At 34.2% G+C, this 15,918-nt stretch overlaps 1 protein-coding gene and 1 long non-coding RNA gene across 2 annotated transcripts in view; one reads left to right on the top strand and one right to left on the bottom strand.

Moving 5' to 3' along the window:
- The window catches only part of LOC150097326 (eukaryotic translation initiation factor 3 subunit D-like), a 97,182-nt gene that overhangs the window by 61,473 nt on the left and 19,791 nt on the right, over positions 1 to 15,918 (bottom strand). The window contains exons 4-6 of the mRNA XM_090406813.1: positions 15,678 to 15,766; positions 11,020 to 11,208; positions 3,061 to 3,193 (exon numbers count right to left, since the gene is read on the bottom strand). Coding sequence (XP_090262939.1) covers positions 3,061 to 3,193; positions 11,020 to 11,208; positions 15,678 to 15,766 — 411 coding nt within the window. The remainder of the gene's footprint in view (positions 1 to 3,060; positions 3,194 to 11,019; positions 11,209 to 15,677; positions 15,767 to 15,918) is intronic.
- LOC150097327 (uncharacterized) overlaps positions 1 to 15,918 on the top strand; it is a 111,359-nt gene that overhangs the window by 90,905 nt on the left and 4,536 nt on the right. Inside the window, exon 2 of the long non-coding RNA XR_016549646.1 lies at positions 10,704 to 10,756. This is a non-coding gene — a long non-coding RNA (uncharacterized LOC150097327). The remainder of the gene's footprint in view (positions 1 to 10,703; positions 10,757 to 15,918) is intronic.

Here is a 15,918-nt window from a genome sequence, read left to right as displayed (position 1 = left end):
TCTTTGGTGATCTCTTCTTCTTCACTGGGGAGTGAGCAAGCACAGAAAATATTCAAGAGGAATGCAATCAGGTGTGTGTGTGTGTGTGTGTGTGTGTGAGTGAGTGAGTATATCAATATTTGAGGTAGAAAAATCCATCAAAAACATGAAATGTGAAGAGGCAGGTGAAGTAGATGATAATCAAATGTTTATATGTGGAGGTATAAAGGTTTTACAGTGGCTACACTGCATAATCATCATCATCAAATTCCTGACATGTACCCTCAAGGGGTGTACAGGATATGATAGCACTACATGAAAAAATTACATCATTACTAACTTCCTATCTACAATTTTTCTCCAAATCAGCCTGTTACTTGTCAAGACTCCAATATTATCATTATCAGATCTTATATTTCTATCATCTGAGGCACATTGTACCATATCATTTCACCTATATCCTGGTCTTCCTCTGGGTCGTTTTCCTGCCAACATGGCAGAGAACACTTGTTTTACTAATCTTTCCTTGTCCATTCCGTTTAAGTGACAATACCACCTGAGATTAGCTCTGCTAATGCATTCCTGGATGCCGACAATGTCAAGTTCTTTCCTAATATCCTCGTTTTTAATATGATATTGCCATTGATGCTATCTGTTCATGCCTCTAATCTTTCTCAGGACGCTCATATCTGGGGTCTCTAGTCTTTGGTCAAGTGTTTTACTTCTGACCCAGCTCTCAGATCCATAAGTTAAAACTGGTTTGAACACTGTCTTGTATACAGCTAATTTAGTGTTAAAACTAATTTCTCTCTTATTCCATATGAATTTATTCAATTGACTTCCTACCATACCAGTTTTGTTGATTCTATTGTCTACTTCGTTATTTAATTTACCATCCTCAATAAAAATTGTGCCTAAGTAGCTGAAATATTTTACTTGTTCCACAGGTTCCCCCGTTCACAACACAATTGACATTTTCAACAATTCTACTTATTTTCATTGTCATTGGCTTTTTAATGCTGACCTTCATACCATATCTATCACAACAGTTATTCAATTTAGTCAGAGAATCTTGCAGACTTGTAGCGGATTTATTTAGAAGTACAACATTATCCGCATAAAGCAAAGATCTGACATTAACATCTCCAATTTTGATATCATGATTAATAACACTTTCCTTCATAATGTGATCCATATAGATAATGAATAACAAAGGGGATAATGTACATCCTTGTCTCACACCAGATTTAACATTAAATCATCTTCCTGTACTTCCTTCAATTCTAACTGCTGACTTACAACTCAAACTAAGTATTGCTCGATATAATGCCCCATTGACACCATATAACTGTAGCGTATTGAATAGCTTTTCTCTTGGCACCTTGTCATATACCTTTTCCAGATCGACAAAACTTAAATACAGATCTTTGTTATGTTCCCATGCTTTCTCAACTATTTGTCGTAAAGTGAAGATCTGATTCTGACAGCCTCTATTTGGCCTGAATCCAGCTTTTCTTCACCAAACTTTTCTTCCACAATTCTTCTTTTTTCTCAAATATGCTTGCATAGATCTTGCCAGGAACACTCAGTAGGGAAGTACCTCTGTAATTCTCACATTCAGTTTTATTTCCCTTTTTATATATGGGTACTATTAGAGCTCTACTCCAATCATCAGGAATTCGTCCCTCTGTCCAGGCTTTCTGAACTATGCAATGCAGTCACTTTAAGACTTTTATACCACCATATTTCAGCATTTCTGGTCGAATATCAGCTGCTCCTGCTGCCTTTCCACATTTCAAACCTTTGATGGCTTTTTCTACTTCAAGTATGGATATGTATTCCTGACTGCATGCCTGGTCAGTGTTTTTTACCACTGTGCTGTCATCACTGCTAGTTTCATTTAGCAGTTTTTCAAAGTAATTACTCCATACTTCAAGCATATCTTTTTCTCCTGTTTTCATGTAACCTTTATCATCTCTAACTCCTTTTACAGCAAGGAGTTAGAGTCCTCCCATGACTTTTGTTTAGCTAGTTTTACACAGTGTTTAACTTTCTTACATTTGTCTCTGTGTTCTCTAAGAGCACAAGCTGACTTATTTGCCAGGAACTTGATGTGCTTTCTTCTTTTCCTTCACTGCCTCTTTAACTTCCTGTGTCCACCATGGAGTTCTGATTTTTCTATCCTTGCAGACAACCTCACCAGATGCCTCTCTGGCTGAATCAATCAGGGTTTTCTTCAAGGCTTGCCACTGAATCTCCCAGGTTTGGTTCCTGTTCTCAAACACTGCATAATCTAAAACACATAGTAAGAAGGTCAAAAAGGCCCATCTTTAAAAAGAAATATAAAACTGAATATAAGAGTTATATAGGAATTTCTTTACTGATTTCCAGGTTAAGATTCATACAAGCATAACTTGAAAAGATACAAAGAAAAACTGTGGAATTAAGATAATTTATTGAAATTAAAAGTTTAATTTCAACAAATGATGAATTTTTCAATTCAAAGTTTTAGAGAAATTCATTTTAAATTAAAAAAAATTAAGACATTTCCAGACTTCAGAAATAAAATCTTTACTGTCTGATCACACCACTAGATATGTATTTTATATGTGACATCAGCAAGGTTGTTAATTCTATCATTAACTGTTAATTTTTTTTTCTATCCTGATTCCCTACTTTAATTTAATATATAATGAAAGGCAAAAATGCATCTTAACATCACAGCTAACAGTTTCTTATCTGTGCATACTTAATTTGCACCCGTGGTTGGTAATCTACTAGGGGTCTACTCACACTATCAGAAGACAGTGATTATATCACTAACATACGACTTAATTACCAAAACAAAATTCAAGGGTAAGAAACAGATATCTTAAATCTGTAGCTTAAAGTGATAATTATCTTTAAATTGCAAGCAGTAGACTATCTTAAAAATAGTGACATTTCTCTAAAATGTAATAAAATATTATAACTATCATTAACTACAAATTTTATGTAAATATTTCAGATTGAAACATTCTCTGTAAAAGAATTTCTAAATAATTAATAAATAAAAAATAGTTACTATATCACGAATATTACCTGACGTATTATGGGATCATCTGTGGTGGTCACCTTATGAAATATACGATTAATACGTTGGAGTGGTTTCTCCAGTTTGCACGTTACTCTATCATATGTTTTATCATAATATTCCACAGCACCACAAGTATAGCTGCAAATATAAATAATTTAAAATTTCATCTGAAAAATATCTAAATAATCATCTATGAATGATAATTTCGGAAACATTACACAATATCAAACTATATATATATATATATATATATAAAATAACTAAGTTTATAAAATTACTTAGTAACCCTAATATATATAGCATTTTGGCTACTGGACTTCAAATCCATAACGATATATCACATGCACTTGTTTCCTGAAATGACTAAAATCTGTGAAAGTCATGTGAATGGAAATACAGATTTATTTTACAAATGATATTTAACTGCAATATGGGAACAACAACAAAAAACTTGTTAAATGCATTATTTAAACAATTATGCTCTTTAATTCTGATGATTAAACAAGCAGTTAATGCTGCTATTACACCTTCAAGTTAAGTTCCTTTAACTGAAGTAATTAAAAATTGCTGAGCAATGGTTATGCAATTCTATATAAAGTAACTAAAAAAAAAAAATTTGAAGGAGTTGGGACCTGAAGTTGAACCTTAAGAAGAAAATCTTCTTTAGTTACAATTTCATTACTAGTCAAGCACCTGATTTCTTAGATCTATATGGTCAGAAATCACTGCTGAACTATATCCCAATTTTCAAGAGCATGCAAGTAGAGCTCTCATGTTAAAATTACTATACAACATCCACAGGGATTACTCTAATGCTGTTCACTGAGACTGCAATCAATAAAGCTGAATTTAAATAAATTCAGTGTAATGTTGTCCTGGAATATCTAAGAATAGTTTCTAAGGCTGAGAGGCAAGAGTGTTATGTCAGTCAACTGCATACTTTCTTGGAAAAAAAAAAAACTCAAAATTCTGGAAAGAAAAAATACCATTCTGCTCCACTGTATGAGTGAGCCATTGGAAAGTCTGAGAACAAGGAAACCATTCCAGTCTTGGCATTTACAAACACTGCATATGACCAAGACACGAAAATCAAATTTGGGGTCAGAAATAGGTTTTCGAAGAGTTGTAGTCATCATTACTCATGAAAACAATAGAAAAGGACTTCTCTCAAGAACTATAAATCTAGAAGTTCTAAAATAAAACCTAAAGCCCACAGGTCGTTTATGAAATTATTTTAAAAAGGCCAAAAGTAAAAGAATCCATTAATGCTGAGCATTCTATAATTCTCAGCATTAATGAATAGTTCTTTAATAATAATAAAAAAAAAAAAGAACTTATAAATTTTGTGGATTGTTTCAGTAAACTTTTCCTTTTTTATTTTTATTTTTTGGCCAAAAAATACTCTACAAGATTTATCATCACTGTTTCTTCATTAATACTCATGGGATATACAGAATAGTATGATATATCACCACACTTTCAACATCTTTCTCTAAATCCAGAGTAATTTAATAAAAAGGTGGCACACTGTTTCGCAGCTCCTATAGGAGGAGATGACCTTGCTAATGCTTCTGCCTTGGTATCTCCACTTGGGCATGGCTCCCACTGAAGAGACCTCAATAAAGGTCGAAACTAGCCTGGGTAGTGGCCCTTCCCTTAATGCATAACATTATACATATTTGCAAGGAGATGTGTTTTGCATTATGGGAGATACTGAGATAGGAGTGTTGGTAGCTTGCTCCACCTTTACAAGGAGTCGCCCGGTGTTGTACCACTTTACCCCAGTCCTGAAGATACTTTCAGGCGCAAACTTTGTTTGCACACACTTGGATAAAGGATTAAACTAAATTTATTATACCACAATTAAGATTTTATTACTACACTGATGTCCAATAGCTAAGGACAAACTATATTTTTACCTGTATATGAAAAAATTTTCATGACTACAGACAAATATGAACATAAATTTATTGCCAGCATACTAATAAATTATATTACACAAAAAATGTGTTATAAAATTTCGAACAAATTAAATTGCAATATGTTTTTTGGCAAAAGTCACAAATTTCCTAAGGACGTAGTTAAGGAATTAATGTACGGTGTTTACAGAAAAATATTCAAGATATAAACTATTCGGAGATACATTTCAGTAAGGAACATGTCTACTCTGAACTATGATGCAGCTCACACAACGTCGTACCATGCTTAACACCAAGTGACTCAGGAGTTCTTGAGGCAAACTGGCACACTCCTCCTTCAGAGCAAGAATAAGCCCTTTTTGTTTTCTGGAGAGGAATTTCAAACAGCAATGCATCTCTCTATTGCATCCCACACATATTCTATTAGGTTGAGATCTTGGGAAAGGTGCTGGCCACTACATTCAATTAATATCCTTGGTTTACAGAAGTATCTCCACTGCTCCTGTACAATGTAGTATAGCACTGTCTTCGCCTACAGTGCCTTGAAACAATTGAACATGACACTGAAGAACTTTGTTGTAATATCATTCACCAGTCATAGACCCTTTTTCCAGCACTTGTAGCTCAGTGCATCCATTAAGCATAATGCCTTCCCCAAACATGATCACTACCATATCCATCCCTTTTAAGAACGTTCTCACAATGGTAAGCAGTACTGCTTTCACGCCAGATCAAGTGTTGTCTAGAATTGGAAGAGACTAAAATGACTCATCTGTAAAGAGTACATTAGCATGTGCTCTATGATGAGCTGTGAATAAAGGATGCAGACTACAGGCCCTCAGGTATATAGGCCTACTTGTCACAGTTTCTTTGAATATCCGCATAGCTGTACGTCAATGGAGCTGACCTTCTATGGTGCGTCAATTATGTTTTGCTGTCATAACCAAAAATCTGACTTCATGGTCCATGGTAGAGAGAGGGCAACCTCTTAGCAAATGTCTGGAACACATTCTACTGGGTTGAAATGCTGCCCAGAGACTGGACACAATGCTATGTGAGATTCCAAACTCTGGCAATATCAGTAATTCTACAGCTTTCTTCAAGCTTTCCAATAACTCTTCTCTGCATGAAATCATTTAGATGATGTCTCTGAGATATTACAAAACATCCAAGTTTGCAACCTCATTCGTTCACAAAAAAGAGCTACCTTCAAACACAATTCATTTAGCACAGCCTTTTTATCCTGCCGAGTGCTATCACATGATCCCTTTGGATGTGATTTGAAAATTTAAATGTGTGCCTACTTTCTACTCAAAATCATCAGTTATACAAATTGTCACAAGGTGATTCATCTGAATTTGCAGTTGTAATCTTCAGAAATAGCGTTCATCCTTATGTTTTGGATGCCAGTGTAGGTTGACCATCAACAATCTTTCAAATGAATCTATTACTGTTAGGACTTTATAATATTTAATTAAATCATCTATTTAATTAGCCTTTACAAATGCCTAAGGCAATACTAAAAGCATTAACCTGGTCTTCCTCAAGATCTTTTCTGGCCATTTTGCTATCACACATATATTTAACTAATCTCTGATCCCATTCTGTTTAAGTGACCATACCTTCTTAAATCAGCTTTGTACATACATAGTTTAATATTAATAATATGGTTCTGACATTCGAGTCACCTCTTTATTCCCTGAATTTTTGATTCAGGGAATTTTGATTACTTCATTTAACTATTTTATTTCTAATCCTATCACAAATTCATATGTTAAGGCTGGTTTGAAAATTGTACACGATGCTAGTTTACAGTTTTGGCTGATTTCTCGTTATTCTATATAAATTTAGTCAGCTAACTTCTCACTATGGAAACTTCCTTATCATCCTCAATTTCAATCAATCATAATCATCCTCAATTTCCTGATATGTACCCTTAAGGACTGTACAAGCTGCTATGAGATAACTACATTAAGTTTACATTATTACTAAAGTTAGAGAACCCTGGAGACTTACACTGGATGTGTTTAGGACTAAAACATCATCTGCATAAAGTAAAGAGCTTAGTTTGATATCTCTGATTCTAATATCTGATTTAATGCCACTTTCTGTTATAATGTGATCCCTAGATGATGAATAAGAGTGGAAATAATGTGCATCCTTGTCTTATCCCTGATTTTATATCAAACCATCTTCCTAAATATCCTCCAATTCTAACTGCCGACTTACAACTTCAATGTAGACTATGTATTGCTCAGTATAATGTTCCAATTACCCCATATAACTTTGTATTTAGTTCTTCATTTTCACTAAAATCTGTGCCTAACTACTGAAATGTGTTAGACTTACCATTGAGAATGTAGATGATTGATGTATTCTGTTTCCTTTAGTATTTTCTGTTATCTTTGGATTTTACCTTTTTATCCAAACCTGATATTTAAATAGATGATGTTAAGCTTAGTTCTTTACTCTATGGTGTTGTCATCCTCTTAAATAAACCTACTACAAATCTTCAGAATATGCAAACTAAATTAAATCATTTCTGTAGCAAATCTTGTAAGAAAATGCAATAAAAAAAAACAAGTACAAAGCCATGAAAATAGACAAGAACATGGAAAACATCAATTGCATTCTCCATGGAGAACCTACAGAACAACTAAAATATTTCAACTTTTCAGCCACTATCTTAGTGACAATGGCAAATTAATTACAAAAGTATAATAGGTAAGAATGGTGAGATCAGTAAAACTTGTGAGATCTTTCTGAGCAATAAATACATAATGTTATATTCCAGAAATGACAATCAAGGAAAAGAAGAAGTAGCCACAGTATTCAACACAAAATATGCAGCTAATCTTCTTGAATGGCAGGCAGTCATTAGTGATGTGGGCAAATATCAGAATGGGGAATTGGACAAAGAGACTTATTTGTGCCTATGGTCCCACAGAAGGTTCTACTAAAGTAGAAGTGGAGGAATTTTTTGATCCTTTAGAAAAAGCAACTGACACAATGAAAAAGGAAAAGTTGGTCCTTGTTGGGGATCTAAATAGCAGAGTAGGAAATGATTGTCAGACATACAAAAATATTTTGGGAAAATTTGGAGAAAACAGCAAAGCTAATAATAATGGCAAATACCTGTGGGATTTCTACTCAGGACATGGACTGGTTATTACTAACACCATGTTCCAAAATAAAAATGTGCACAAATTCACATGGAGAGAAGAGGCAAGGAATAAGAAAAGTCTCATTGACTATGTTATTGTTGATAGTGATGTTTTCTCCCTTGTGCAGAACACCAGAGTGTACAGAGGATTTGAAATTGGAAGTGATCACTATTTGGTATTGAGCAGGATAAAATTGAATTTCATATTGAAAAGAATGACATGTAAGACAGTTTTAAAGTGAATGAAAGTTGAGCAGCTCTCAGATGTGAACTGTAGACTAAAATATACAAAGATTATTGAAGAAAAAATGAAAGAGTTTGAGAACGGGAACCAAACTTTAGAGATTCAGTGGCAAGCCTTGAAGAAAACTCTGACTGATTCAGCCAGAGAGGCATGTGGTGAGGTTGTCTGCAAGGATAGAAAAATCAGAACTCCATGGTGGACACAGAAAGTTAAAGAGGCAGTGAAGGAAAAGAAGAAAGCATATCAAAAGTTCCTGGCAAATAAGTCAGTTTGTGCTTTTAGAGAATACAGAGACAAATGTAAGAAAGCTAAACACTGTGTAAAACTAGCTAAACAAAAGTCATGGGAGGACTTCGGAAAGATCATAGAAAATAAATATCAAGAAGGTGGTAAGATATTCTGAAGGTTGTTGAAGAAGCTTAGAAATGGAGGTAAGAGTGCTGTAAAAGGAGCTAGAGATGATAAAGGTAACATGAAAACAGGAGAAAAAGATATGCTTGAAGTATGGAGTAATTACTTTGAAAAACTGCTAAAAGAAACAAGCAGTGATGATAGCAACAGTGGTAAAAAACACTGACCATGCATGCAGTCAGAAATACATATCCATACTTGAAGTAGAAAAAGCCATCAAAGGCTTGAAATGTGGAAAGGCAGTAGGAGAAGATGATATTCGACCAGATATGCTTACGTAAGGTGGTATAAAAGTCTCAGTGGCTGCACTGCATAGTTCAGAAAGCATGTAAGACAGATGATTGGAGTAGAGCTCTAATAGTACCCATATATAAAAAGGGAAATAAAACTGAATGTGAGAATTACAGAGGTATTTCCCTATTGAGTGTTCCTGGCAAGATCTATGCAAGCATACTTGAGAAACGGTTGAGAAGAATTATGGAAGAAAAGCTTGGTGAAGAACAAGCTGGATTCAGGCCAAATAGAGGCTGTCAGGATTAGATCTTCACTTTACGACAAATAGTTGAGAAAGCATGGGAATATAACAAAGATCTGTATTTAAGTTTTGTCGATCTGGAAAAGGTATATGACAAGATGCCAAGAGAGAAGCTATTCAATACGCTGCAGTTATATGGTGTCAATGGGGCATTATATCAAGCAATACTTAGTCTTTATTTGAGTTGTAAGTCAGCAGTTAGAATTGAAGTACAGGAAGATGGTTTAATGTTAAATCTGGTGTGAGACAAGGTTGTACATTATCACCTCTGTTATTCATGATCTATATGGACCACATTATGAAGGAAAGTGGTATTAAACATGATATCAGAATTGGAGATGTTAATGTCAGCTCTTTGCTTTATGCGGACAATGTTATACTTCTAAATAAATCCGCTACAAGTTTACAAGATTCCCTGACTAAATTGAATAACTGTTGTAATAGATATGGTATAAAGGTCAGCATTAAAAAGACAAAGACAATGAAAATAGGTAGAATTGTTGAAAATGTCAACTGTGTTGTGAACGGGGCCTGTGGAACAAGTAAAACATTTCAGCTACTTAGGCACGATTTCTACTGAAGATGGTAAATTAAATATGGATATGGAAATAGACAACAGAATCAACAAAGCTGGTATGGTAGGCAGTTCAATTGAATAAATTCATATGGAATAAAAGAGAAATTAGTCAGAACACTAAATTAGCTGTATACAAGACAGTGTTCAAACCAGTTTTAACTTATGGATCTGAGAGCTAGGTCAGAAGTAAAACACTTGACCAAAGACTAGAGACCGCAGATATGAGACCTGAGAAAGATTAGAGGCGTGAACAGATGGCATTAATGGCAATATCATATTAAAAACGAGGATATTAGGAAAGAACTTGACATTGTCAGCATCCAGGAATGTGTTAGCAGAGCTAATCTCAGGTGGTATGGTCACTTAAACAGAATGGGCGAGGAAAGATTAGCAAAACAAGTGTTCTCTGCCAGGTTGGCAGGAAAACGACCCAGTGGAAGACCAAGATATAGGTGGATTTATTCGGTACAAAGTGCCTTAGACGATAGAAATATAAGATCTGATAATGTTGGAGTCTTGACAAGTAACAGACTGATTTGGAGAAAAATTGTAGATAGGAAGTTAAATTATGTAAATTTTTCATGTAGTACTATCATATCCTGTACAACCCTTGAGGGTACATGTCAGGAATTTGATGATGAATAAGTAAGACTGGAAGTCCAAGAAATAAATGAAAAAATAAATAAAATAAATAAATAAGACTAAGTTAATAATTGATATTAACTGAATTCCTACTGGTTCAAAAAACTTGTAATGTTTTCCATGTTTGTATGTATATTTTGCAATTTGTCTCTTTCAGTTTTATATACGTATCCTGAGGCTTCTTTCAGAACAGCAGAATGTCAGTTATCAGTAAGTATTTTCTGATATGCAAGAACTCCTGGTATTATGTTAGTTATCCTTATAAAAATATCCCACATCAAGATTTTTTTTTTTCAAGTAGTTTAGATCTTCAGTTTAGATTCAACAGTGCAAACTGAAAAAATGAACTTAGTCTGAAAATTTATAAATGGCATAAATTAAGAATTTTGTGTATGTGTCTTATTATCTTTTTTCTAAAGTTTATATAAATGTTGGACTATCCAATACTGCAAAAATGCCAAAAAAATACTTACACATCCTTGCCTTCTCCAACATTTGGAAGAGAAAGTTTTCCAAGCCTTGGAAAATCCATCTCTTCAATTACTTGCCAAGCTGATCTTACTCTCACAGAAGCATCACGATTTTTAATAGGAACTTGACCTTTTTGGTCAAACTTTTGTCGTAATTGTTTTTGCCACTTGCGAACTTGCTGCATACGATCTCTGAAAATAGTCAAGACATAAACAGCATAGAGATGAATCCATCCTGAAACTTCACAAAGGTATGAAATTAAGTAATTATAATAATATATAACAATCACAGTCAAAAAATATACAGCCTATAATTATTAAAATATTTAATTATTAATCATTTATAAATTAACAAAAGTAACAAAAAAAGTTCCCTATAATTATATATTTTACTATTATGTACATTTTGATTGCTGGATGGTTATCTGAATTTCTAGTTATATGAAGGTGAGATAACTGAGAGTTCAATGTGTCTGCATATCTTCCTCTCAATGTGTCAGGTTCAATGGCTTATCACAGCTAAATAACTTGTGTATGTTATTTAGACTAGTCAATTTTTAGCTTCCTAAAAATTGACAGAATAATTAATCTTATATAGCTGTTATGTTATTCGAATGTGTTTTCTGACTGGTTCATCTGTGCTGCATAATTTTTTTTTCTTTTCAATATGATGTTCGATTTAATCCTGTTCAAAACTAACATGTACAAAAGTTTTACAAAAGAATCGAAGGTGAGCCACTTTTGAAGGTGAACAGACTGAAATATACAAATATTTTTCAAGAAAAAGTTAAAAAGTTTGAAAACAATAATCATACTTTGGAGAGAATGACAGATTGAAGAAAACCCTGATTGATTTAGCCAGAGAGAGAGAGAGAAAGGTGAAGTTGTCTGCAAGGACAGACAAATTAGAACTTCATGGTGTACTCAAGTTACAGAAGCAATTATGGGAAGAAGACAGTAAATTGACAGTTCACAGAATATAGAGAAAACTAAGAAATCGTATAAGTGGAAAAATTATGGAAACATTTTCTTCTGCAAAGAAGAATGCAGAAGAAAATATCAAAAAGGTAGCAAAATGTCTGGAGGCTATTGAAAAAGCTGAGGATTTTTTTAAGCACTGTTTTTCTTCCATTCATGTGCCGTCTCCTATCTAGGAGGTTGACTACTGTGATGTGACTCATGGTTAATTATGGGCATAACGACATGTGGTGAGGACCCTATCTTTTCCACATATTGTCGTAAGTATTCATGACTGTAATCCGTTTGTGTTCATGGGGCCGGTTTGCCTGTTCTGAGGGACGAAAAACAGGGTGAAAAAAACCCTGTACCTCCGTATGAGACTGGCTAACTCACCTTTAGTCGAAAGAGATCAGATAAAGGTTCCTCACATCATAGATGGGAATTGAACCTAGGTCTTTCCAACCAAAGGGCTTCGGCTAAACCGACACTGAGCTATGGAAGCAATGTTAGAGACAGTTTATTCCAAGTTTAGTTAAAATTGGTTGAATGCAACAACTTATTGAAGTATCTGCAGAAGTGGCGAAAATTCTTTTTAGGTGTTTTTAGTATAGTGCTTTTTTACTGATTTAAAATACTAAAAATTTCAGAGGCTAGTTACTCTTGAATGACTGAATAAACATACCATTTTTCTACCTCAAAATTTTTTTAAATAATTTTTTGCTTCTCAAAACATAACTGACAAACTTGGGTTATAGAACTATAACATAACATTAGTTTCAATAAACAAGGCATAATCACTATATTAGGAAAGGAATACAAGAAAAGGAATAAATAAGGAATCAAGAAAAATAATTTTGGCATTTGAAAGAACTTGTTACAGGAAGATTCTAAGAACAGGATGGGTACAGAAAATCACAAATGAAGAGCTCTATTGGAAGATACAACCAAAGGAGAATCTAATGCAGAAGATTATAAAACAGAAGCTGCAATTCTTTGGACACATCTGCAAAATGAGTGAGGACCGGAAGATAAAGACATTATTGTTTGGTATTATGGATGGTGTAAACAGAAAAGGTAGACTACACAGAGAATGGATGGACGACATAAAGGACTGGTGTGGAATGGATGTACAGAAACTGCAACACTGTGCACTGGACAAAAAAAGGTGGAAGAAGATAGTGAAGGAGGCATCAGACAACGGGCAGTGAGCCCATGGTTCGTGATGATGATGAATACAATCCCAAATGTGTTAAACACACACATAAAAAAAACTCTCTAAGACACTAATTTGTGAAATATGTGTATTACCTATAATTTAGTAGATCAGCTTCAAATGGATTACTACTACAAGGACTATTAATATGAAGTATTTTGCTTAACATTTGTAATCTGATCCACAAGAGATAGTTCAACTTGCATCACATCAATAACAGAGGTGGACAAAAATCGAGGAGAAAGAAGCGCAGTAATATTGAATTTCAAGACCTGTAGACTATACTCTTTAAGAATACATAAAACAGAAGGAATGTTCTAAAAGAATAGCACAAAATGGAATGAAAAGGAAAAATTTGTTCTGTGATTATGTAGCTGAATTGTGAAGAAGTGAGGAACAAGATCTGCAAAATACCACTCTACTGCAATCACCTCTTGATTTGAAGAAAAACGCTGATCAGCGAGGAAGAGTTTTAGTTTTGGGAAGAGACAGAAGTCAGAGGGAGCCAAATCTGGGGAATAGGGTGGATGTTCCAACAATTCATAGTGCAGATCCCTTAATTTTCTATTGCCAAAACACCTTTGTGGGCAGGTGCATTGTCCTGATGAAAGATCATTTTTTCTTCTGCAAACCGGGTTTGCAGAAGAAAAAAATCACAAATTTTTTCATCTAGTCTGGCTAAAGGATCGAAATAATATTTCCCGATTATTGTTTTACCCTTTTCAAGGTAATTAATAACAAAATGCCTTTAGCATCCCAAAACACCAATGCCATGACCTTTCCTGCTGATGGAATTGACTTTGTTTTCTTTGGCACTGAACAACTGGCTTCTATCCACTGTTTTGACTGCTGTTTGGATTCTGGTATATAATGGTGAATCCATGTCTCATCCATAGTAATAAATCTATGCACAAAATCAGTTTAATTCTTGTTAAAATACTCCAAGCACTGTTCAGATTTTCATGCAAGTGCATTTTTGATCTGCTGTGAGCAAGTGTGGCACCCATTTTGCACATAGCTTTTTCATTTGCAATTCTTCATGCAAAGTATATCCTAAACGTTCTTTTGAAATGCCTATAGTCATAGCAATTTCACGCGCTTTGACTCGCGGGTCATTCAATACAATATCGTGTACTTGATCAATGACATCTGGTGTTGTTACACTTTCTGGACATCTTTCATGTGGATCGTCTTCATGGCCAAGTTTAAACTCGACAGCCCATTTCTTAATTGTCGAAAACGGAGAAAAGTGCCCATAAACTTTTATGAACTTCGAATGAATTTCTTTTGGCATTAAATCTTCTTTTACAAGTAATTTACAACTGCACAATACTCAATTTTATCCATTTCAAGGGATACAGACAACACTTTTGCTTCAGACAGCTGTATAAAACAAACTACTTGATAGAATGACTTGCAATTTCACATGGATGCTTATAACAGATGTACCAACTTAGAAAAAAAAAATCTTGCTGACAGTGTTGCTATTTATGGTCGAGGCTGAGAACTTTTCAGATCACTCTAGTATAACTGGTAAAAATAACATAGCCTTGTCATGAAAAGTTTAAGATTAAGAATATATCCACCATCACACAATTAAGAATAAATCCACCATCAAAAACGACATTGACTAGAAGAACTGGATTATTTTCAACAACCTGCTTTGCTCGTTATTTCTACTACTGCTAGAATCACACGGAAATCTGGTTTCAGAAGACTAAAAAAAGGGTCCTTGTTGAATATAGAGGCTGAATTACGTATGTTCTATATTTGACACAAAAAGCCTGAATGAGTTGAAATGAAAATATTCAGTGGTATGAACTATGAGACCTGAATTTCTTATGCTATTTCATGCACAGTTTAGTTTTAAAATTGGTGGTTATTTCAAACTAAATCACACACTTTTCAGTTTCTTGATGTTGAATAGTTGTTTAATGTCAATCACTTACAATTATGATCTTTTGACTTTAAATTAACAGAACTATTTAGATCTGTGCATTGCATAGTAGCTTCTCTATATACTATTGCCAGCCTGATTGGCCGAGTGGTTAGCGTATCTGCTCTCCAGCCAAAAGGCTGCGGGTTTAAATCCTGCCATGGATATGGCGGGATTCAAACCCGTGATTTGTAATTGTCTGTGGAAATACTAGTGGTGGTGGGGGGGGGGGGCAGATGGCATTGGTGTGGTTTTGGTTAGTTGTAGTAGGTACCCTCCCTCGATGAGTCTTTGGACTCCCTGGAGGTGTCATTTAATTTAATTTTATTTTATTTTCAATAAATGATATATTTCACTGCAAATTTTAAAATACAATTTAATACAACACATTGTGCACATACATTCATTCAGCAAAAAAATAAAAATGAAATAAAACATGTTTATCACAGTAGATGATATCATACAGTGCTATGATGTCATCTACTGAATATACATTTTAACATACATCCAATCTCAAACTTTCTCAACAGATTTCATATTAAAGCTGCTTACCTTTCTCTTCCTTTGGCTGTTTTTGAAAGCACCTGAAGTTGCTGTTGCTGAACTAATTTTTGCCTATCCCTATTGCGAAGGTTACGTTGCTACAAAATAAAAAAATAATGAAAAGAAGACAATTTCATAAAGTGTAGTGAAAGTTTCTCTTTCATTGTTATTAAAAGTATCTTAAATATTTAAAAACTGTAATTTTAACAGAGGATTTTAAAATTAAATGTAATGATGCTCTCAATGCAGG

The sequence above is a fragment of the Typopeltis vanoorti genome, chromosome 17, assembly GCF_054136105.1.
Source record: "Typopeltis vanoorti isolate ZY-2024b chromosome 17, IOZ_Tvanoo_1.0, whole genome shotgun sequence".
Taxonomy (NCBI): domain Eukaryota; kingdom Metazoa; phylum Arthropoda; class Arachnida; order Uropygi; family Thelyphonidae; genus Typopeltis; species Typopeltis vanoorti.
Note: the sequence above shows the minus strand (reverse complement) of the source record. Positions and strands in the feature narration are given on the sequence as shown.